Source organism: Saimiri boliviensis, chromosome 5, assembly GCF_048565385.1.
Source record: "Saimiri boliviensis isolate mSaiBol1 chromosome 5, mSaiBol1.pri, whole genome shotgun sequence".
NCBI lineage: Eukaryota > Metazoa > Chordata > Mammalia > Primates > Cebidae > Saimiri > Saimiri boliviensis.
In genome coordinates this window covers 111,801,562-111,827,345 of record NC_133453.1, presented here as the reverse complement: position 1 = coordinate 111,827,345, position 25,784 = coordinate 111,801,562, and the positions used below count along the sequence as shown (strand labels likewise).

At 42.0% G+C, this 25,784-nt stretch overlaps 1 protein-coding gene across 2 annotated transcripts in view; it reads left to right on the top strand.

Moving 5' to 3' along the window:
* The window catches only part of CNTNAP5 (contactin associated protein family member 5), an 891,734-nt gene that overhangs the window by 469,995 nt on the left and 395,955 nt on the right, over positions 1-25,784 (top strand). For both annotated transcript variants that reach the window (XM_010342190.3, XM_074399829.1), the window contains exons 9-10: positions 11,399-11,548; positions 14,418-14,589. In XM_010342190.3, the coding sequence (XP_010340492.1) occupies positions 11,399-11,548; positions 14,418-14,589 (322 nt within the window). The remainder of the gene's footprint in view (positions 1-11,398; positions 11,549-14,417; positions 14,590-25,784) is intronic.

Here is a 25,784-nt window from a genome sequence, read left to right as displayed (position 1 = left end):
GCACTAATTAGATAAAGGGCAGAGGAGGCTTCAGAGGTAGGGAGATGGCCTGGAGAGCTGCATCGTGCAGGATGGAAATGCCCACCCCATGAAATGCTGGCAACCAGACGCTTGTAGGCTACAGGCCTGCAATTAACCGAGCTGCTTCCCAAATATTGCCCTTTTTCGTAGAAGCCATTTGTAGCTAGCCACCACCTGCACATCAAGTAAACATGATGAGGCCATAAGCTTCATCCTCTGCTTCAATTAAGTTGTCATTAATGCCTCGGTATTTGAGCTAAGATAATGTTGATGAGAAAATCTCATTAGCAAGGGCAAATAAGTGGATAGCCACAGGACTGTGATTGTCACAACAAGCTGTCTGGTTGAGCACAGAGTTTGAGTTTCGGAAAATAACAACATGATGAAGCATTTTACATTATACGAAACTGAGAAGTTCAACTGCGTGAACTTTAAGATACCAAGCAAAGGTTGGAAGTGTTTACCAAAGTAGTAATTTCTTGGGCATCTTCAGCTTTTTAAGTTTTAGATAATGACAATCAAAACATTTCATTTCTTAACTCACTCTTTTTCTTTATCTCTCACTCAAAAGAGGCACTACAGGAGCTAGATTTTTTTTTAAAAAATCACAGCAGATTTATCTTACTGTAAACCTGCTATCACCTCCCTTTTTCTTTTATATGTTTATTTGACATTCTCTCATATAATTTGCTTTGCTTCCATTGGCTTTAGGAACCTTTTGGAAGCAAGCACTCTGCACTGGGTACTGTGGTTGAACCTGGGAGTGAGGTGCCCTCCAGGAGCTCATAGGCATGGTTGGAAGAGATAGTAAAGGGCATTTATGAACGACAGGATATGTGCCAGGGTCACTATGGAAGCATGGGGAAGAGGCAACAGGACAGGTGAGAAAGAAAAGACTTTCTAGAGGTGGTGATAGCATAGCTTTGTTTTGAAGAATAAATAAATAAATCCTTTCCTTCTCTCTTTATTCTGGCCAAATAAAGAGGGAAGGAAAGGATGCTCTAATAAGAGAAGAGAAATAGAACAAAAACCAGAGATGTAAGACTATGGAGGCTTAGATGCCTGGGGCCCAGATGACCAAGGATAAAGGAGCATTTTGGTCAGGGACCCCAAAGTTTGTGATGTATTTTGGGGCGAATAGGAAAATAATTAGCTGGAGTTTATCTTAATGTTTAGCCTATGGATGTTTGTCTCAGCATTCAAGTTTATGCTAAGGAAACCATACCTTCACCATCAACCGCAAATGTATTGTGACTTCCTATCAGACCCTAGCGGATGGCAAAGCCAGATAATTTCCCTTTATGCCTTGATCAAGGGTTTTCAGGATCCAGGTTACCTTGAAATATGAGCTAGGCATTAATAACTAGGAAAGGTTTAACCTGTGATTTATGGCCAATGCTCACAAGAGGGCCTGCTGCTGACACTTGGCAGTGGAGGTTCAGCTGATCTGATGCTCAATCCATCAATGAGCATTTGTAGAGGGCAGGATGCTGCCCTGCTGATGCTGGGGGTTTCCAAAACATGACTCAGACTCTGACTCCCAGGTACCTGTCATCCCACTGGGAAGAGGAGACTTACATGCATGGATTGTTAATTAATACCACAAGGCAGTAAATATTATGAACTAAATAAATGATCAGACAGCAGATGCTACCGGAATTTAGAAGGAGAAATCACCATGCACTAGTCTAGTCAAGGAAAGCCTGCTTCATTCATTTTCTGATTTATTAACTTATTCATTTATTCAATCAATCAATCATTCAGCATGTTTTATATGCTCTGCTCTGTACTAGGTGGCTCTGATAGGAAGTAATAAAACATATGTTCTCTGTCTGTACAGTTTAGGAGAGAATTTGCTGACATGAAAACTTGGCCTTGGAAGATTGGGGTATGGATTTCCATAGCAGGGAATGGTAAGAGTAGCATATAGATGGAGCAGAGGCTGGGCGTGGAAGCCCTAATTCACTAAGTGTGTTTACTTGAAGCATAATAAACACACCAGTCTAGTGGCAGTAGGGAATTCTTGTAAGGATTTTGGACTATAGCCTGAAATGACAGAAGGAGGCTTGATTACAGAAAGAGTACATTGTCCAGCTAAGCAGTGTGATTTTCATTCTCTGAGCTCCATGCCCCAATGGAGGGGTATTTGTCATGAGGTCCACGATAACTTGATCTTTAGGTAGTTGGATCTAGCAAAGTGTCCTCTATCAGAAAAAGAAAGGAGATTGGGAAAAGTAGGGGGACCATCACAGAAATTTCCAGCCTCAGGGATAAGGAGTAGAATAAAAGTAAGAGTGAGAATTTAAAGGCATATGTGTATTCAATCTACTACATGTAGAGAAAAGTTAATAGAAATTGATAATTGATGGAAAAACTGTGTACAAGGGAGACTTAACTCAGGCTCTAAATTGTAGCATAATGGTACTAGTAATGGTAATATACTCTTCTATGTGATTGACATTTTCAGACTGTCTTATTCAATTATTCATATATTGCCTACTTTATTCTCACAAAAGTTGACTGTGTGAGAATAGTCAACAAAAGTTGACAGCCACCTTTGAATTGTTAAATAACATCGTGTATGAGAGGACATAGAAAGACGGCTGAATTGAGTTTTCTGGGGGAAGATAAAGCCTAGAAAAGTTCAAATCAAGCCAATCAGTTTTGCTTCTAATTTACAGATGATGTAATAGGTTTAGAGAAATTTAGAAATCTGTCTAAATTTCTGGAAATTGTTAGGTGGTAGGGATTTTAGCAACGAGTAACAGATGAATAAAGCCATCAAGCAAATCATTAACAAGTTATCTTCAGTGTTAGAAACAGAGCCTTTGGGTACTGTGGTCCGGACTGGGCTGTCTTTCTGTTCTTGTGTGTAACTGTAATGTCCTAGGGTGGTCATGACTGACGCTTAAGGGTCCTGAACAGTCACTTGGTTACAAAGTTTCATTGACACCTTGAAACATTATGATCTTACTTTTCATATTGTCTTCAAAACATAAAAATAGGATGGTAAAATGTGGTGAAATTTGAAGTGCAAAGATGTGTTAGAAATTTTACAGAGGAGTTGGTGGGATTAGAGAAAAAGTGAGCCAGAGTACAAGAGTGTATCAAGGCCCTGCAACCTCAAAATTATTTCTTTAACTCAATGGTTCTGAGCCAAGGAAGAATTTCCATTCCACCAAACTTACCCTTTACCTCACCCACCCCCCATATTGTGAAAAAATGTACTGTTGGTGATGAGGTTGTGCTGTTGGTGATGGGAGGTTGTGGTGGTGATGATGGAAGGTTGTGGTGTTGGTGATGGAGGGCTGTGATGTTGGTGATGGAGGGTGTGTTATTGGTGATAGAGGGTTGTGGTTTTGGTGTTCGAGGTTGTGGTATTGGTGAAGAGGGTTTGTGGTATTGGTGATGGAGGGTTTTGGTGTTGGTGATGGAGGAGTGTGCTGGTAGTGATGGGGCCTGTGGTGTTGGTCATGGAAGGTTGTGTCATTGCTCATGGGGCATTGTGGTGTTTGTAATGGAGGGTTGTGGTTTTGATGATAGTTCATTGTGGTGTTGGTGATGGAAGGTTGTAGTATTAGTGATAGAGGTTATGTTGTTTCTGAAGAGGGGTTGTGGTGTTGGTAATGGAGGGTGGTGGAGTTGGTAATGAAAGGTTGTGATTTGGTGATGGATGGTTGTGGTGGTGAGGGGGGTTTGTTATTAGCATCTAGTGAGCAGGGGTGCTGCTGCACATCTGACACAGGAGGTATACCATAAGACAACTAACTCCAACAAATAATCAGCCAGTCCAGAATACCCAGGGCCAGTGGTGACAAAGCCTACTTTAACTGTAAACCCTATCCTTGTAAAACAAAAATTTAGGAACTCAGAATATCTCTTAACCTCTCTGAGTCTCCATTTCATCGAATGTGAGCTGTAAAGGGCTGTGGAGATCTCATTACCACAAGTATTTGAAAAGATATATTAGATGCTCTATAACTATTTTTTAATTTTATCTAGAAAGATAATATCAAAGTAATAACAAGTGGCTAGAATTCTAACTTCTGACATAAGTAGACATGCTGTGACACAAAAGTTGAATTATGATTTTATTCTTTTCAGAAGCTAGGTGATTCACAAAAGGGTGGAACTAAAGCTTGAAGTTGATATTGTGAAAAGCAAAGTCATTTGGTGGGAATGTAAACTAGTACAGCCACTTTGGAAAAGGTCAGGGAGTTCCTCAGGGGTTAAATATGGAATTGGCCTGTGACTGAGCAATTCCACTTCTATATGTACACCTAAGAGTATTGAAAACAGGTTCATACAGAAATCTGTATGCAAAATGTTCACAGCAGCATTATTCATAATGATGCCCAAAGTGGAAACAATCCACATATCCATCAACCACAAAAATATACTGATTCAACCAAGCAAGGTGGCTCACGCCTGTAATCCTAACACTTTGGGAGGCTGAAGTGGGTGGATCCCTTGAGGTCAGGAGTTCTAGACCACCAGCTTGGCCAACATGATGAAACCCTATCTCTAATAAAATACAAAAAAATTAGCCAGGCCTGCTGGTAGGCACCTGTATTCCCAGCTACTTGGGAGGTCGAGCCAGGAGAATCACTTGAACCCAGGAGGCAGAGGTTGCATGAGCTGAGATCACACTCCATTGCACTCCACTGCACTCCAGCCTGGGCAGAAGAGTGAGACTTCTTCTCAAAATAAAAATTAAAAAAAGAAGGAAAGAAAACAAGTACTAATTCGTGCTATATGAATGAATCTTGAAAACATTATGCTAAGTGAAAAGTGCCAGTCAGAAAATAGAGTATAACATATAATTTTATTTATATAAAATGTCCAGAATAAGCAAATCCATAGAGGCAGAAAAATAGGTTAGTGGTTGATCAGGGCTGGAGGTGCAGGGATAAGGGGATTGGGGAACAGTACATCAAGGTTACAGAGTACATTTGGGGGATGATGAAATGTTTTAAAAATTGATTGTAGTGATTGTATAACTCCGAATCTATGAAAAACAATTGGGTTTCACACTTCAGATGACATGTATGATACGTGAATTTTATCTCGATAAATCTGTTACCAAAAAAATCATAAAAATAAAAGCAAAGTAGAATTCAGTAGCAGAACATAAAACTTTGCAGAGATTTTTGGTCATCAAAGCAATGGCAGGAGCAGGGCAGGGCTGGCTGGAGTTGCCAGCGTGATGAGAAAAAGGAGTTCAGCCCCAGTATCCACACTTCCCTTTGAACGCTGGCTCTGCCTCTGTGCAGCCCTGGGGCCCTGGGCAGCCTCTCCACTTTTCGCTGTTACATCTATTACATGGGGACAATCAGCTTGACCTCCAGAACTATTGTAAGAATTAGGAAGTATATTATTTAAAGTGCTTGGCACCATTGTAAGCATTTGTTACTGGTAGTATGATGTATTATTAGCTATCTTTACAATTGGACTGTTTCAAAGGTTCATTTGCAAGTTCAGTTGCAAAGATAAAGCTGCCATTCTTTTTTTCTCTATGGAGAAAATCTTCCAAATCTTTATTTGATTCCTAGGGAAGCACAGGACAGTCTATTTAACTCTCTCTTTATAAGGAACCCTTTATACTGATGCCCTGGGCTGAATTCCAGAACCTGAGAGAAGCCGTGAGAACAAAAGTGAAAAGTGAAACGGACAAAAAGTTTTCTGTCTTTTATTTCAGCTTAAACAGTTTGTCAGTTTTTTTAAGATGATAAAAAAATGAATATTAAAAAAAACGTTGAAAATTCCAATATAACATGAAAGAAAAACAAAAAACAAAAACAATCTGTGATTTTGTCATTCTACATTATTGCAGTCATTTTCTTGGTGTTAGCTTTTAACAAGATGGGAATCATGCAGCATGTACTATTTATTTAGAGCTTTTCTCTTATCACAGTATCAGTAGTATTCTTGGATGTTATTATTTTTACTGACTACATTATATACCATGTTAGGAATAAACCACATTGGCTTTAGCTAGCCTGCTGCTATTGGAAATTTGGGTATAAGAGAAGTTTTGCTATTGTAAGTGATGGTGTCATGAACTATCTTCACTATGAATCTTGGCTACAATTCTGTTACTGTTTTAGAAATAATTCTTCAGAATAAAATTCATAGGAAATGAGGTATGGCATTCTTGGGATTTTTGATACTCATTGCTGTATTGCCTTCCAGAAAGAGTGTACAAATTTAGGCGGCTGCAAACAACACATAAAATTGACTATTTCCAGAGATATAGACCAATGGAACAGAACAGAGACCCTGGAGGCAACGCCACATATCTGCAACCATCTGATCTTTGACAAACCTGACAAAAACAAGCAATGGGGAAAGGATTCCCTGTTTAATAAATGGTATTGGGAAAACTGGCTAGCAGTGTGCAGAAAACAGAAACTAGACCCCTTCCTGACACCTTACACTAAAATTAACTCCAGATGGATTAAAGACTTAAACATAAGACGTAATACCATAAAAACCCTGGAAGAATATCTAGGCAAAACCATTCAGGACATAGGCATAGGCAAGAACTTCATGACCAAAATACCAAAAGCATTGGCAACAAAAGCCAAAATAGACAAATGGGACCTAATTAAATTCCAGAGCTTCTGTATAGCAAAAGATAACAATCATTAGAGTGAACTGGCAACCAACAGAATGGGAAAAAAAATTTGCAATCTGCCCATCGGACAAAGGGCTAATATCCAGAATCTATAAAGATCTAAAAGAGATTTACAAGAAAAAAACAAACAGATCCATCTAAAAGTGGGCAAAGGATATGAACAGACACTTTTCAAAAGAAGAGATATATGAGGCCAACAAACATATGAAAAAATGCTCATCATCCCTGGTCATTAGAGAAATGCAAATCAAACCACATTGAGATACCACCTCACTCCAGTTAGAATGGCAATTATTAAAAAGTCTGGAGACAACAGATGCTGGAGAGGATGCGGAGAAATAAAAACACTTTTACACTGTTGGTGGGAGTGTAAACTAGTTCAACTACTGTGGAAGACAGTGTCGTGCTTCCTTAAGGACCTAGAAATAAAAATTTCATTTGACCCAACAATCCCATTACTGGATATATATCCAAAGGATTGTAAATCATTCTATAATAAAGACACATGCATACGTATGTTCATAGTGACACTGTTTACAGTAGCAAAGACTTGAAACCAACCCAAATGCCCATTGACGATAGATTAGGCAAGGAAAATGTGGCACATATACACCATGGAATACTATAAAAAAGGATGAGTTCATGTCCCTTGTAGGCACATGGATGAATCTGGAAACCATCATTCTCAGCAAACTGACACAAGAACAGAAAATCAAACATTGCATGTTTTCACTCATAGGTGGGTGATGAACAAAGAGAACTCATGGACACAGGGAGGGGAGCATCACACACTGGGGTCTGTTGGGGAGGGCCAACGGAGGGACAGTAGGGTGAGGTGTGGAGGTCAGGGAGGGATAACATGGGGAGAAATGCCAGATATAGGTGATGGGAAAATGGAGGCAGTAAACCGCATTGCCATGTGTGTACCAATGGAAAAATCCTGCATGATCTGCACATGTACCCCAGAACCGAAAGTACAATAAAGTAAACAAAAGGTTGACTTTTTCCTTCTATATTCATTAAGATTGAGTATAATCAGTTTTTATTCTTTACCATTGTGGGAGATAGCAAATAATACCTGACATCTCTTTAAAGTTCAGAAATTGTATGTCTGTCCTCATCTATTTCTAGAACCCAAATCCCATCTTTTAAGCCTTGGTCCCTGAATCATGGGGGTGATAAGCGCCCCATATTGGCTCTAAATAATCTACTCTTCTCCCCTAGGAGAATTTTTTTCCCCCAACAAGACATTCTTGGCCTCAAAGGTGTTGCTTTTCTATTCTCCTCATTGGACAAGTCTATTCTTTCAAAGCTATTTATCTCAAGGAGGTTCGGTGAAAAAGCAATCTGATAGGGTGTATTCTCCCTAATTTGTGAGTAATTAATAGCACTTCTGTTAGTAACTTCAAGAGAGTATTTGAGTCTCTAGAGATGTTATTTTGGGTCCGTTAACAGAATGAAATGACAATGCACACTGGATAAAAGTGGAGATTTTTAGCTGAGGATGTACCACTTCACTTGCCTTGGAACTTATACCTGGGCAGCTCTCTAGGGCAATTCCCAAATTTCCAGCTTCTTTTGTTTTTCTTCTGACACCTTCAATGGAGTGGCTTCCGCCCCTGGCTGCACAACAGAATCCCAAGGGACCTTTGAATCTTCCTCGTTCTGGCACAATCCTGAAAAATCTGACTTAATTAACCTGGAGTACCACCCCCCCGCCCCCAGGTTCCGTATTTTCAAAAGTACCCCAGGCAATACCTTCATCAATAGCTATTGTTCTAATAATTCTCCTCCACAGAGCTAAACTTTACACCCAGGCTGGGAGTGGGCACCATGTAGGAAAAGGTCAAACCAAAGAAAAAGCAGCCCAAAAAGAATAAAAGACAACAGACTTTTGTTCTTTCAAGATGATCTACAGACTTGCACTGAGCAGACCTCTCCTCAGGCCAGTGCTGTCTGTAACCTGAATAGATGATAGATACCTGACCGAGTAGACACTCACTGTGGCCTCTATAAATATATTTTTCTCTACTGTACCCTGCATGCCTAGCAGGGCGCTTGGCCCTTAGGGAGTATTTAGACCTTTTATTCTGAACTAGTTACTAATTCCCTTCCAGTCTAGAGTTTACCTGCAAAAACGCAGTCCCATGTATTATGCAGATATATTCAAATGAGTATGCAAATGAAAGTTTTTAAAAAGGACTTACAATTGACTGCGCTCCCCAAATATCTCTGAAAGAAGTCAAGTATCTGTCACCAAGAAACACCTGACATATTCTCTGTCTCATTAGCAGAATCCCTGTGACCAGGACCCAAAACTCGGTCTTGTCTGAGGACAACTGCCTTTGAGAGAAAGTGGGGCCACCAGGCAGAGAAGCCTCTGGGCTCTCTTCTCCATCCCAAACAGATGTTCAGGGTGGCAGTGGAGACTGACTCTGAGGGATCTGGCTGAAAATACTTCAGGTGTCCTACATCTGGGATGCTCTGAGCAGATCGGTCACGGCTGCCCAGGTGCAAATACAGCTGGGCTCCAAGCCTGGTGCTGTGCTTCCCCCAAGGCAACCTCTCCAGCCATCTGAGCTCAGCTCAGGGCACCAGCTCTCTGCTTGCCACTCTGAGGGTCTGGCATTCCTCTGCGGTGATTGTCAGTGTTTTCTTCCCAGCTTGCTGCTTTGGGGCTGCTCCAGAAGCCTCTACCAAGGCAGGTCTACTTTACCTGGAGAAATGGCTCTGAATCTATATCACTTGCTTTGCATTTTCACTGCTGCTACTTTATGTGAGATCCTCTCATTCCGCCTCATGGGAACTCTGCAAACAATAGGCCCTGAGAGTTCTGCCTCCAGCCTTGACTCCTCCCAGCTCCTATCGTTGGCTCTTTTGCTAGCTGATTCTTTGAATAAACATTTCCCACCCTGACTTTACCATCCTAAAGAGCCCTCATGGACTCCACGTTCTAAAGCTGTGATTTTCATCTTTGATTGCGTGTTAGAACCACCCAGGGAGCTTTTTTAAAAATGCTGATGCCTAGGGCCCATCCCCAGAGATTCTGATGGAATTGGTTTGGGGAAAATGCCTTCCAGAATCATTTGTCAAATAATATTGTTTACAGTCCTCCTGAGCCTAGCATGTGAGACCCTGGGTGATTCGATTCTCTTTCTAGCTGCCTTCATATTGTCATCTCCTGCTTCTCAGTCCAGACCATTGTTTCTTTTTTTCTGTCTGTCTCCTGGAACTCTTGCTCTGTAAATTACAAACCTTGTTAATTTTCTAAAACCTTCCTTAACTGTCACTCACTTCCGTGAAACATTCTTGGGATCCTCACATGGAGTTAGTTAGGCTTTCTGTCTTCTCTGCTCACGTATTGCTGCTCCACCCAGAGCTGCAAGCGGTGGTGGTATTTGCTTCTCTGTCTACCCCACTAGCCTGAACTCAAAAGACGTCATTTTAATCCTTCTTATATATGTCTCTGCCTTTTCACAATGGACTACCCCAGTGTAGATATTATGTGATGTTAATATCCATACTCTCTAATGCCAAAGACCATTTTGTATTTGCAGCTCTGTTCATTTTTTTAAGCTAATGTGACTGCCCACGTATGGCTGACATGAGTTATTCTGCATACACTGCTGGACTAACTGGTGTAATCCTCACAATGGCCTGTAAGTGCAATCATTGTCCTCTTTGCAAGTGAGGAAACTGACACCTTGAGACGAAAGACAACTCAGCATGTAACAGGGCACAATAACTGACCGTTTGGAATTTAGGATTGTGGGGCTGTATGCTCTTGCCACAGACAAGTCTTTGTGACCAAATCAGTTAATAAGACTTTCTTTTCTTCAGCAAACACTTTGCACCGACAGGACAGAGTCTTAATAGATGACAAACTCTTTAGAGGAAATAGCTGAAATCTCATGACTAGTTCCCAATACAGTTTTCTCAGTAAGGTAGGTCAGCAGCACAGGGTACACCAAAGACAACTGAAACGATGAAACAGGAGAGAAAATAATTTTATACAAGCACTACCTCTCTCCCAGTGCCCCTAGAGACTGTCCTGCCCCTTCTCATTTGATCTCTTTAACAATGATAAGGAGTAGGAATTATAGTATTTACAGATGACTAAATCAGAGCTTAGTGAAGGTAAGTAACTTAAGAATGTCACCTAATTAGTATGAAAAACGCTGCAATTGGATTAGTGTGTTACCTTTCCAACAGGAGGCTGCCTCTGCCTGGTACGTCACTGGAATCCAGCTTTCCCCATCTGCTGTAAAAAATAGCTTTCTTTTTCCTAAAATTGTTTGTAGGAAAGTATGAGAAAACCAAAATTGCCCATAACTCTACCACTCAAAGAAAAATTGCTGGTAGCATTTGGAGTTCTTCTATTCTTCTGTTTTCTTTGTTTTTCCTCTGCATTTATACAACAATAGATCAGAATATGTGACATGGCTCTGGTGGTGGTATGTACAACATTTTGTATTTTTCCTTTTTGTTTTTAAACTTTTAAACACAACATATCAGAAGTAGTTGAGTCACTTAAAAGAAAAAGAGAAGAATAGAATCAAGTCATAAAAAGAGGAAGAATTATGCTTTTTATGAACCTTCCAGGGCATTGTATCCAGCCAAGTGAGGAGTGGGGTTTGCACTGAGGATGACAAGGATGGCAGCAGGCTGGGAACTGAGTGCCCTCTCTCCAGGCCTTCGGGACCTACCGTCTCTATGCTTGCTCTCTCGTTTCTCTTGCAGGCAGTAACTTGAATGACGGCTTGTGGCACTCTGTTAGCATCAACGCCAGAAGGAACCGCATCACACTCACTCTGGATAATGAAGCAGCACCCCCAGCTCCAGACAGCACTTGGGTGCAGATTTATTCTGGAAATAGCTACTACTTTGGAGGTAAATTCTGCAGACTTTAAGAGGGAAAATAAAAAGGGAAGGGAAAATGAAGTGGGCAATTATTTCACTATGATGGTTCTGGCTTGGTCAATTAGACAGTTCTCCCAACACACACACACACACACACACACACACACACACACACACACCCTCAATCTCAAAATAGTGAGAAACAAAATCTCTCACAGCTGTGTGCAAATATACATTATCTAGGTCAGTGCTGAGGAAGAAAAGAACTTTAGCTATAAGAGCTAGTGTTACATAACACATCCAATGGAGACTTTTTGCAGCCATGCCAAGCCCTGTGATCACATTGGAAAGGAGAGACTCAGCGGAAAACTTGGAGAAAGTGTACCAAGAGTCAGCAGTACCTGCAAGAGGCAAAATCCAGGTGGAAAGGCACAACCAGCATGCTCAGGACCTAGACTACCTCTCTACCACTTTGCTATCTTGGTCCCTTGTCCTCTCCCTCCCCACATCCCTAGAGGCCATGCTCACAGAGAGCCAGGAATGAGGAAGAATGAGGAGGCCCATGAACTTGTAGCTCCACATGTAGAAGCCAGTTCAGATTGTTCAGATTCTGCCTACTCTGATGTTAAGTGAATCCTGGGAACCTTTCCAATGACAAAAACACAAGGGCAAGCTGATGATGAAGAAAACATATCATTAGGCATCTACTGATTTTTTATAAATGTATATGTGTATATATATATATATATATATATATATATATAGTGTTTCAAAAGTATTCCTTCCATTAAAAATTAATTTATAATTTCATAGTCAGTTGTTTGTATTATAGAAATAATCTCTGAAAAGGATTTTACCTCAATGGCTGTCTGACCTTGAGAAACATACTTATAGTCTCTAAACTTACTAATCTGAAACATGGTGAAATATGCTCACCTTCAGATTTCTGCAAAGTTAAGTAAGACCAAGATTTAAACATATAGCACAGAGTGTGCCACATGACAGAGCATGGGCAAACTGACTCCAGCTCCTACAGATATGTCAGGGTCTGATCTACACTTTCCTTTTTTTTTTTCTATTAGTAAATTAAAGAGAAGTATAAAATTATGCATAGTCTCTTAAGTAGAATTTACAGAACACATCTCTCATACCAGTTGAGTGTAGTTAAAGCTTTAAAATGCAAAAGGGATTTTGCACAGCTTCAGTGTGCATATCAGGGTCTCCTAGGAGGGAAGCAATATCTTTGTGGCTTGGTTTTAGGATGAGGAAGGGCCTGGGACCTTTATCTCAAATCTCCTTCACCTGTGCATAGACAGCAAATTCCTTTAAGAAGGGAATGCACGTCCAGTATCTGCAAAAGTTTTATGGCTTATCTAATTTAATTCATGCAGAAACTTTGTGCAGTAGGTAATATCCTCACTTAATAGATTATAAGACTGATATTTGATGAGATGAAATAATTTGTGCAAGGCCATAGAGCTCATGAATTCAAATCAAGGATTCAAATCCAAATTTGTGTTCCCACAGCCCACCAGCAATAACAGAGATTAGAACAAATGTATCATGAGGATTGTAGAACAAGGGTGTTGGTGTCCCCAAAGATAACCTCACAGACTGCATAATTTTGCATCTTATACAATATTTCAGCAATAGAAGGAAAAATACAACCTTGAATTTATTCTTGAGGAAAATGTTTTTTAATAACCATGATACAATAAGCATCTGATATGCCTCAGAGACAAAATAGCCCCCACCTCCTCAGCTGAAGAAGGCTTGTTAGAGACAAATTTTAAGAGACCCTGAGTTTAGAAGGTGAAGATTTATCAGTGATTTGAACAGTGTTTAAGCAAACGCCCCACACGTAGACTGTAAACTTAAGGAAGGTGAAAAATGAGTTTCAGTAATAATAGTCAACTTACATAAATTCTCTCTACAGCTTCAATTAGAAGTTGTAGTATCTCTCTTCATTTTATAGTGTGCCTGTGAGCTGTTAACCAGCTGCCGGGGGACAGCTGAGCAGTGACTGCCTATTAGAGATGGCTGAAATAATTCCCAATTATTTATGGGTTATTGCCATGGTTTCAAGCCTGCATTCCCATATGCTCTGAACCTGTTAAAGCCATTGGGATGGATTTTGTAAGGAGAACAAGCACTCATATACCTGCAAGGCTCAATACTCACGTTAATCAGAAGTAGATATGTCCTGGTTGCAAGCTACACTAAATCAGTGTAATTTATTTCTAAAGAACACCTTTAAAAAGGTATAGTGTTAACCTTTCCCATATGCTATTACAGCCCTAGAACTGCATGCATTTAAACCCTTAGTTCCTTCCAAAACCAGTGACATGTCTGGATTTGCTTTTCACATCACGTCAAAATTCCAGTTACGCTCCTGTGTGTACCTTTCTCAGGAACTAAGCCTGTTAATGCTAACAATTAACCAGACAATTACTCCACTGTCATCCTTACCCAAAGCATAATTTGCTTTGAACGTGTAATTCAGAATTGAATCGTGCGTTTAGATATGTGTTTCAAACAGAACCAAAATTCTGAAGTAGCTATAATATGTTTCTTCCTTGGGATGAGTGAAAGATGCCATGCAGAAGAACAGCAAATAGCTTACCAATGGGCAGAAAAAAGTCAGAAGGAGATAAATGTTATAGTATCGGTATTCCCTTTGCCATGCTTTTTATTTTCTCTACAGTGATTGAGTATGCCCTATTTTGTACCAATTCTGTCCCCTCCCTGAGAATGCTAGGATTTACAATGAAAGGGTATGCACTGCTGTGAATGAGAAAGCACCGATATAATTAGACCTCAAGGTCTTCCATCAATAGGTCACCAAAGCAATGACAGATCATTTCAGCATTCTTCTTCATCTTTTTTCTCTGTCCCACAGGGTGCCCCGACAATCTCACCGATTCCCAATGTTTAAATCCCATTAAGGCTTTCCAAGGCTGCATGAGGCTCATCTTTATTGATAACCAGCCCAAGGACCTCATTTCAGTTCAGCAAGGTTCCCTGGGGAATTTTAGTGATTTACACATTGATCTGTGTAGCATCAAAGACAGGTAATTATTGTCTCTTCTCCTCTGTTCTCCCACCCCCTTCCCATTCTCACTGTTCTTAATATGAGTTTCTTTAAGCAAAATTCTAATCCACCGACATTAGCCACATTAGACATAATTGAGTTGCCTAATGGAAAATATTTCTGAAAGGATTTCAGGCCCAGAGAAAAATGGTTTAAATTAGTTGAGTCTCTCTTCATGTTGACTTGCAGTAAATGGGATATGCAAATTAAATCAAAATACAAATTTGTGAAAGGATTAAAATTTTATGCATAAACAACATTTGATTACTTTGAAGTAAAGCAAAAAGGAGGAAGGAATTATTTCTCTCCTAAACCATTTCATTTTTTACTACTGTGGGTGTCCTTTCTAGCACAGGCAGATGAGCTTCGGACCTTCTGGGAAAGCTGCAACAGAGGTGCCCGAATGCCCAATAACACGCAACTACTCCTGGGTGTGGCTGGGTTTTGCTCTTACTGCCCCTGCCACTGCTTTTCTGGCCCAGAGGAGACCAGAAAAGCTCATTTCCTCTCTCCCTTTCTCCTGGGATCTGGCTCTTCTTGCATTAGAAGTTTCTAGAGGCAAAGACACACTGCAGAGAACCAAAGAGGTTGGATTCTGAATTTGCATTGAGGTTTACCATGTTCCCTTCTGTCGTCTCCAGAGCCCACCTCCTTCATTCTTCCAGTTCTGCCCACCCTAGTCAAAATATCATTTATAGAATGGGTGAACAATATCTGTTCAGTGCTTTCCTATGTGTTAATGTTGCAGGGTCTCTGCTTACGTTTTATCAGGGAATAAATTAGCCATTACAATAAAGTGAGATAAATGACCGAGAAATGCACCCTTATTTGTCAGACACATGACAGCAGCAACTTAGTCTGATCCCAGAGAAAGAGGCCAAGAATATTTCAGAAGGTGATGCTGAGTTGAATCTTAAAGGAGGAGACACTGGCAGGCTAGGCTGAGTTTGGGAGGGGAAGAGAGGTTGGCATAGTAACAGGAGAAAGCGTGGATTGCAAGTATTTCATCGGTTCAAAATACTTTTTTGGCATTGGACATTTCTAATAGTTGAATTAGCAATATCTATTTTCCATAGTGGCATATAAAATAGTGGTATATCTTACAATTAATGGTGTCTTACATTCAATAAAATATAGCTCAGTAGGGATGGCGGGTCACTGTGGATGGTGCACCTGGTGTGAATATAATCAGAGATGTGGGGCAGGGCCAGTCATGCTGAGCTTTGTGTACCAGTGGGATTTGGTTTCATGCTCTTGGCGAGAACCATGGATGAAAGTGGCCAGGCTTTCCTAGCAGAAAGAGTACTCCAAAAGAAGTGAGAAAGATGGATTGGAAGAGAGCCAGCCCACAACTAGACGGGTGACAAATAGTGAGTAGTGGCAGGTGCCTCTCCTGAGGAATACAGAAATCAGCCATGCAGTGCATAGTTATCTCCTAATGCTGGATGGAGCTGTGCAACTTGGTGAAACTTTACACACATTTCTCCATTACTACCACTATGCGTGGAATCATTAGCAATCATCAGAAAATCACGCAGATTTTCCAGCTCTTCCTTTTCTTTCTTTCTTTCTTTTTTTTTTTTTTTTCCTATTTGGACTGCTGAAAAAGTGGTAATAAAATATGTGCTTCATTAAAATGTGCTAGTTTAGAGACCTGAGAATAAAAGTTATCATAGGGAATGGTTGCCACACCGATAGCCTTTAGTAATGGTGACGGGGAAGCATCCTACTTCATCTGCCAGTGCAGCCTTTTGCAAAGTGTGGATCAATACGGGGAACATTTATCAATAGAGGTCTCTCATGCTACCTTAATTTTTAATCCAGCAAGCGCTCATTATATTCAATTGCATGAAAGTCATCTCCATCTACACTGCATCATTACTTTGTGTAATTGTAGTCTTGTATAATTGTGTTACATACAATTGTGCTTTCGTTAATTGCATAATAAGGGATTGTGTTTAGTTTCTAGGGTAAATGGTAAGTTTTTCTTGATTTACCAGACGCTGTGTCTAACAGAAGAGAAAGCTGTGGTAGAGGCCTGTGCTTGAGTCACTATTTCTTAAACTCTTTTTAATGTTATTTGAAGAGGGGCAGGAGTTAGAAGGGTACGTGGTTTCTGAATCTGGTGTTTCATTTTTAATGTGTTAATCAATGTGAACAGGATTTCAGGTTAAGTACAAAGTCTTTGTCTTCAAGGAGCTTGCTACTTGTTGGGAGGCAGGAGGGGAACAGGCTGGCAGTGGTTTCCCTTACCTGGGCTGCTGTCTGGAAAGCCCACAGAGGACAGCCTGAGAATTCTTCTTACTCCCAGACCCCTTCCCAGTCCCTCCTTACTGGCTGTAGAGATGCAGGCCTCCATCTGCTCCTTGATGGTTGTCCTATCCCTTCTTTTCCTCTCTCAAAGTAAAGTGGGATCCTGCCCTGCCAGCTTTCCTGTTTTGCTGGCCACAACCAGACATCTTACATACTTAAAGGGTCTTAGTACTGGTCACATGGGAAAATCAGATATAAGACATCTAAAGTAGCATTCTGGCCAGTCATGGCGGCTCACCCATGTAATCCTAGTGGGAGACCAAGGCAGGCAGATTACCTGAGGTCGGGAGTTTAAGACCAGCCTGGTCAACATGGTGAAACCCTATCTCTACTAAGTATAGAAAAACAAGCGGGCTTAGTAACACGTGGCTGTAATCTCAACTATTTGGGCGGCTGAGGCAGGAAAAGTGCTTAAACCTGGGAGGTAGAGGTGGCAGTGAGCCAAAGTGATGCCACTACACTTCAGCCTGGGCAACAGAGTGAGACTCTGTCTCATTCATAAATAGATAAATACATTAATTAAATAAAACAATAAAGTAGCATTCTTACCTGAGGCACAAATGTTCCAAAATCTCAAAAGCTCCCTCTAGCAGAGGTCCTCTAAACAAATTCCTTTTGAGATGGTGCCTGACTCCGGCATCTGCTGCCCAGTTTGCACTATTTACAAACCACCTTGGACACCCCATCCTGAGCAAAAGCTGAAAGGTTTTCTTCTCAGGGATTAAGAAGCTTTAACCAATTTGCATCTCAGGGATGGGCAAATTGCTAAATCTTCTGGCTTCTGGAAAGAAAGGATGTAGAAGAACTGGTCTTGTGCATAGCTCTGGAAGCAGGAAGGTGTTGGTCCTGGGCAGCTCCAGTGCCTGGCAGTGCCTGGGCAGAATGGGAGAAGGAAGCAGCAGGAATTAGAGAAAGGCATTCCTGACACACACTGTGTCCTCTTCACGGTCCTTCTAAACCTCTAGGACACAGTGGGCAGCTACTGCCCCTCTTCTGCAGGCCAGACCACCAGCCTCATGTTCTCTACACCCCAAAGCCCTGTCCTTCATAATAACCATCTTTCCAGCCTCTTTGACTTGAAGTAGCAAGACACAATAGTCTAAGCCAGTGGTCCCACCCTTTTGGTGTCAGGGATTGGGGATTTGTGGGGGAGGGTTTCAGGATGATTCAAGCACACATTTATTGTGCACTTGATTTCTATTATTATTACATCATAATATATAATAATTATACATCTCACCATAATGCAGAATCAGTGGGACCCCTGAGTTTGTTTTCCTGCATAGAGATGGTGTCATCTGGGTGTGTTCAAAGACAGTGACAGATCATCAGGCACTGGATTCTCATAATCAGTGTGCAACCTAGATCCTTCGCATGCTCAGTTCACAATAGGGTTTGTATGCCTGTAAGAATCTAATGCTGAAGTTGATCTGACAAGAGGCGGAGCTTAGGTGGTAATGTGAGCGATGAGGAGCTGCTGGAGGTAAAGATGAAGCTTTGCTTGCTCACCCACCGCTCACCTCCTGCTGTTTATCCCAGTTCCTAAGAATTCATGAACCACTACTGGTACTGATTTGTGGCCCAGGGCTTGAGGATGCCTGGTCTAAGCTGTCACAGAGAAAAGTCGCTTTCAATAAGGCTTCATTTAGTGAACAGCTGTTGATACGCCCTCTGTAGTTCTGCCTCATAGGTAGGCATTGGGCGAGAGAGTGAGCCCGACTCACATCTATCCCTGAGTAGGATATGCTGCTGTAAAGGCTCTAGATGCCCTGGAAGTACAGAGCCACTAATATCCCCACTTTCTAAAAAGGAAAAACTAAGACCTAGAGATGTATGTCAGTGTTCTTAAGGTCCCGCAGGGCTGAAGTTATGATCAAGAGTTGAGCATTGTGAGTATTCTCTCCTTGGTACTATCTAGCAAAGAGGCACCCATCTGGAAATGGCAGCCACTGTGTGTCTGTGGCTCTAAATGTGTAACCCCATCTTCTGTTTGTCGACTTAAAAGGAAAAAGCTGACACAAAAAATAACGTAAGTAGAGAGCTCATTCAGGCCAAGCTTGCTTCATGCAATGCAGGAAAACAGATTCAAGTTGCCCTGAATTGACACTCCGATTAGCAGCCGTTGCAACCGGGTTTCTTTTTTATTTTATTTTATTTTTTATTGCATTTTAGCGTTTGGGGTACATGTGAAGAACATGCAAGATTGTTGCATAGGTACACACGTGGCAGTGTGATTTGCTACCTTCCTCCCCCTCACCTATATCTGGCATTTCTCCCCATGCCATCCCCCCAACTCCCCACCTCCCGCTGTCCCTCCTCTATTTCCCTCCAACAGACCCCAGTGTGTGATACTCCCCTCCCTGTGTCCACGTGTTCTCATTGTTCAACACCCGCTTATGAGTGAGAACATGCGGTGTTTGATTTTCTGATCCTGTGTCAGTTTGTTGAGAATGATGGTTTCCAGGTTCATCCATGTCCCTACGAAGGACACAAGCTCACAACACAGCAACCGGGTTTCTGAAGGCAAATATGGGGACAACGAGTGAACTGATATAAAGTTCTGCCATTAATTCTCAGTAGTTTGAAGATTACAGATTTGATTAGTGGCAGGCTATACTAATATAGTGCAGCATTACTAGGTTAATAACAAGCAGTTCCAAGAGATGAGTACGCAGCTCAAAGTGGGGCATAGAGCATGACCGGGGTGTCATTTTCATGTTTTATGGGCCTGATAAGTAAAGGGACTTGCATTCCTCGGATAAAAGTTACTTTTTTTTTTTTTCTCATGTTCAATCAGGTTGAATTTTCAAGAAGATGTGCAATATGTCAATTTTTTTTAACACTTATATGCCTAATGCAATTCCATCTATGAGGGGGCATTCAGAGTGGCATGCAATGTCTAGCAGGGTCTGAGTTGAGTAAGGTGAGCCAGGTTCAAAGAGTCTCTGCCACACATCAATGTGGATGAGTCTCAGTCAATTATAGGAGCCATGTCTAGTCCTGCAAGGTTCAAGATCCAGGACAGGAGAGCGAGATTAGCAAATGATGTCCAAGAGTATCAGCAGGAGACGGTCTCCGAGGTGTGAAGCCAAACCAGGAGGGAAAATCAGGGATGCTGATGAGGAAGGCATCTGAGGAGGGGAGAGGCAGATGCCATACCTGGGGAAAGTCCAGACTCGCAGTCCAGGCTCCCAAAGCAGCAGCTTTGTGAGGCAGCAGATGCACATTTAAATTCACCCAGCCCACAGCCTTAGATGTGACACATGTTATTTAACCTTTTGTCCATGTTTTTTCTTTTGCAAAACCAGGATCACAAAACCTACCTTTGGGCCGAGAGTTAAACGAGAGAGTGCGAGAAGTCAGGTGTTGAGTTGTACAACTTTCAGGCAGTAGATGCTCAGAAAATGTTCACTGTGTTAATTCCTCGGCCAAAGATTTGTCAGCTCTCTAATTTCCGTGGGGATAAGAGAGGCTTAAGTGCCCCTCCACTCTTCCCCAAACTCCCACCTTTGCAAGTGATCTTCAGGAGTTTCTGAAGTGATTTCCATGTGAATATTTCACCGGACACCCCAAATTAGTCCACTTTGTGACTCCCCTTGGGCTTTGGTCCCATTTGTTCAGAAGACCTGCCCCTCAGGGCCATCAGCCATGGCCCATTAGGAAAGCATTCATCGATACGTGTGCCACGGTTGTGGTCTTCAGATTTCTTTAAAACTTAGTCTCAGGATCAGGACTAGAGTGAGCCTAGAGAGTAAAATTTAAGGCGACCCCTACTTCTAGGTTCACACATGTGTGGATCCTGCATTTGCAGAAACCTGAGTGTGACGGCCTCTTTAAATCTTGTAGGCAAATTGGCATTTTTATCTCAAAATCACCGGAAGTGCTTGTTAAAGCAAATTACTGGGGGTGTAGCCTGGAAATTTGCATTTCTAAAAAATTCCTGGGTAATGCTCCTGCTGCTGAGCTGGCCTGGTGTCCATCCTTTGAGAACCATGCTATAAAGCTTCTACTCCTGGAGTACATGGAATTGTGTGGAATTTACATAGCTGATGTGGGTATGGAGGAGAGGGATGGTTCCTGCCCCACCTAGGGCCTCAAGCAGCTGTTCTCCTGGCCAGAGTCTCTCCGAAAAGTTGTTGCAGCTCCCTCAATGTCCCAATGTCCCTTTCTCCAATGAAGTGTTGAAGTCAGCCTAAGGGATGCTGCAGGTGGTCACCGAGTTTCTCCTACTTCTGAGCTTTTCTGATCTTCCTCTCTCAGCTCCTCCCTTGTTTACCACTACAAACAAAGCTTCATGAATAACAGTGAAAATGATCAGATCCTCCCGTGTGCCTGCATGAGGGGATATTTTGGTTTGAGAGAAGTGTGGTTCTAGAGCAGTGACAGCTGCGGACAAGCATAACTCCTCATTGTGAGGTATCCCTGAATGTCATAGCTTGATCTGTCACTTCACAGCCTATGGGTGGTAGTGGTGCCTACATAATAGGAGTGACTCCACCTCTCCCCAGTAGTGTCTACAAAAACTTGATGGGCACTCTTTTGCAGGAACATGGATGGTACTCAAGGGAAACAAGTCAGACACAAGAAGACAAATATTGCATGTTTTCACTAACACGTGGGAGCTAAATAATGTGGACACATGGTTTTAGAGAGTGTGGAATGATAGGCAATGGAAGAATGAGGCAGCTGGAGTGGGCTGGATAATGAGAAATTGCTTAATGGGTTTATTATCAGAAAGAGGTTCCAATCCAAACCCCCCGAGAGGGTTCTTGGATCTTCCACAATAAAAAAATCTGGAGTGACTCCATAAAGTGAAAGGCGTTTATTAAGAAAGTAAAGGAATAGACACAGGGAGGGGAGCATCACACACTGGGGTCTGCTGGGGGGATTAGGGAAGGGACAGCAGTGGGTAGGGAGGTTGGGGAGGGATAACATGTGGAGAAATGCCAGATATAGGTGATGGGGGGATGGAGGCAGCAAACCACACTGCCATGTGTGTACCTATGCAGCAATCCTGCATGATCTGCACATGTACCCCAGAACCTAAAGAGCAGTGTCATGAGGTGCTTAACTGAGTATATTTATAGTTTTCTCTTGATTATATGCTAAACAAGAGGTAGATCATTCCTGAGTTTTCCAGGAAAGGGACAGACACTTCCAAGAACTGAGGGTCTCTGCCTTTTTTAGACTATATAAGGTAACCTTCAGGCATTGCCATGACATCTGTAAACTGCCATGGCACTGGAGGGACTGTCTTTCAACATGCTAATGCATTGTAACTAGCATGTAATGAGCAATGAGGATGGGCAGAGATCACTTTCATCTTGGACTTGGTGGGTTTTGGCTGGCTTCTTACTGGATCCTGTTTTATCACCAGGGTCTTTATGACCTGTATCTTGTCATACCAGTCCTGTCAACGTGCTATCTCATCCTGTGTCTAAGAATGCCTGATCTCTTCAGAATGCAGCTTAATATGTCTCAGCCTTATTTTATCCAGCCCCTATTTAAGACAGAGTCACTCTGGTTCAAAAGCTTCTGACAGGTTCAATGCACTGGTGTTAGATACCCTAAAAGACCTAACCTGAACACTAAGAAATCTATGCATGTAACAAAATCACACTGTACCTCATAATCTATACATATAAAAAATGATTAGATGGACACTGGTTTCACAGGGCCTTCTGGTGCCCACCACAGGGCTTCAGAGGTCACATGGTCTGTTCCTTCATCATTTCCTCATACAGTGATGCTACTGGGGAAGATCCGAGGAGATCCTCCAGCTCTGGTTGTGCACAGGAGGAAATGAAAGTCACACAGAGTGTGGCAAAGCCACATATGGAAGCAGGGTGCTGCTCCCATGGGCTTTGCTTTTGCATCCTATGGAGAGTTTTTGCTGTAATCCTTTCTAAAATTAAACCATTTATTTTTTCCTCAGAGTAGATCACATGTGGAGCACCGCATTACATTTCTTGCAGCAAATAAGTTATGAAATGTAGCTTCTCCCTTTATCAGCACTGTATTTTCTCCCACACATATTTCTTTAAGAAAGCCTGGCAAAGTGGCTTATGCCATAATCCCAGCACTTTGGGAGGCTCGGACAGGTGGATCACAAGGTCAGTAGATTGAGACTATCCTGGTCAACATGGTGAAACCCCTTTCTACTAAAAATACAGGAAAAAGAAAAAAAAAAAAAAAGAAAGAAAGAGTAAAAGGCTGGGTGTGCTGGCGTGTGCCTGTAATCCCAGCTACTCAGGAGGCTGAGGCATGAGAATTGCTTGAACCCAGAAGGTGGAGGTTGAGATGAGGTGAGCTGAGATCGTGCCACTGCTCTCCAGCCTGGCCACAAAGTCATTTTTTAGACATCTGTCTAAAAAATAAAAATAATAAAAATAAATAAAAAATAAAGTGTCTGCTGAACTCTCTGGTCAAGATTCTTAACTTGTTGGTTCAGGGTTCGGAGTACAGTTAACACTGAGAACTGGCAAGCATTATGTGGGATCTCCTCCCATAAACAAGACTCCTGCTAAAACCCACCCTGTGTGTGGGAGCTTGCTAAAAACAGTGGGTGGTATAAAAAGATTACATTGCACAGTAATACATATGTTTTAGCCCTTCTCTAAAATTGAAAGCCTTTACATTGGGCGCCAGAAAAGCCATTGTAAGGGCAATACCCACACAATCTGAGCTTCTAACTCTGAAGTGAGAAATGTTACAATATGCTGTTCTCTCTTAACTCATGGGATAGGGCCAAATCAAAACAAGATCACTTCTGCTTTACTATTTATCATTTGTGTTCTATTTCACAGAGGGGAAAAAAAAGTTATATTTTATGTAACACTTACTGAGGAAACATTCCCTGAATGTTCTATTTAATTTCATTCTCTCCATATTCTGCAAATCCTACCAAGTAGATTCTCAAAGTATGGTCCCCAGGACTGCATCATCGGTATCACCTGGCAACTTATTAGAAATGCAATTCTCAGACAGCAACTCAATTCTACCATATCAGATATGTGGGGTGGGGTGGGGTATCTGTGTTTTAATCATCCTCCAGATGACCTGGATGGACACTGAAATTTAAGAACCACTGTGTGGTTCCATTACTGCCGTTTTCTAGATAAGACGACTAATTCTTAGAGAGGTTCAGTGACTGCCGAGGTCAGGTCTTAGTATTTGGAAAAACAGGATTCTAATTCTGGTTTTCTGATTTTTCAGTATATATACGTATGGAAAGTCTGCTACCAGAAGACCAGAGGAAGTGGACACATAGGCTTGGGTAGGCAGAGTGGGTCAGGGAGGGGCCCCAGAGGAAGCGGGACTTCCTGAGGAACTTGAAGATTGGGCTGGATTTAGGAAGGTCAAGGACAGGTACGCCAGGGGCTCTCGTGTGGGGAGGGTAAAGCTGGGACTGAGACGGGGTGAGGTGCTGGCTGTCTGTTTGACCATATTGAAAGGGCTGTTTTGGCAGCAGTGGGTGCCAGAGAACGGAAGCAGAACCTGGGTAAACTTGCCAGCACACAAAATAGTTTAAAACCCCAGCGACCAGCCACATTAATAGCTATTTTTAAATAAAGCTTACTGTGGGCCAGGACAGTGTGAAAATGTGTGTGTGTGTGTGTGTGTGTGTATGAGAGAGACTTTAATCTTCACCACAGTTCTGTGAAGTTGTTAATATTATTAACTCCATTTTACAGACAATAAATTGGAGGCTTAGAGGCATTAAGTAACTTGCCCAAGGTCACACAGCCTGTATGTGGTACAGCCTGGCTGCAACTCATGGAGTCTATTTGGAGAGATTAGGCCTGGCACTGCACCGCTTCTAACCCTGCTGTGGGGAAGCACCCTGCCTTCTTCAGCAGGATTGTGAAGTGGAAAATGATGCGTTTTTGTCTTGCATTGAAATCGCACAGGAGGTTGTATCAAAGCAGGAAGAGAAGGGCTGTGGAGCACCTCAGCGTCTCACGGGTTATCATCCCTATTCTCACAGCTCACTGTCTCCACCAGAACATGCTGAGATAGACGCAGAATGAGCTCAGGGCTCCCATGAGACACTGGGCTTGATCTAGTGTTTTGAGCTGACTGGGGAATAGAAGATCCTGGGGCTAGCCTGGAATAACTTGTCTTGAGGAGATAGGCTTCAAGCTGATTTTGTAAAGGCGTTCCATCTGGAACTGCCTGGAAAAAGGACTGAGTTATTTCTCTACTTCTTTCATGAGGGCGTCCTTCCTCCATTTATCTCACATCTGTCTGAATGTCAGAAAAGAAGAGGGTGTTGGAGAAATGGGAAACCTGGGTTTGATTAGAATAAATGAACAAGGGCATCTGTGTCCTGTTACAAACCTCATCTCTATCATTATTTGTTTTTACAAGAAAAGTGGATCATTGTCTTGATGAAATGGTCCTTCTCTACCTGTGCATATGGAAGGGCACCAAAGAGCCTTTATTCACGGGAGACAGAGGGCTGAGCAAGCCAGGGTGGCACTGCCTCCTGGCCCATCAGATGGTGGTGAGAATCCTTCCCCACTGACTGGTGGTCTGACATATTGATGCTAAAAATGAAGTCAGAACAATGAGCCAGGTGAATTATCACAAGCACTTCCAACGATGAGGAGTTCATTATGTGGTTGAAGTGGACTTGTAGGCCAATGTATCAGAAAGAAAATGTATACAAAGTCCCTAGGGCTCTGGATCATCCTTATCCTGAGATATACTGGCTTAGAAATTCACATGTTTTAGGTCAGGCCTGGTGGCTCATGCCTGTAATCCCAGCACTTTGGGAGGCCCAGTTTGGTTCATCGCTTGTGGCCAGGGCTTTGAGACCAGCCTGGATGACACAGCAAAACCCTATCTCGAATAAAAGCA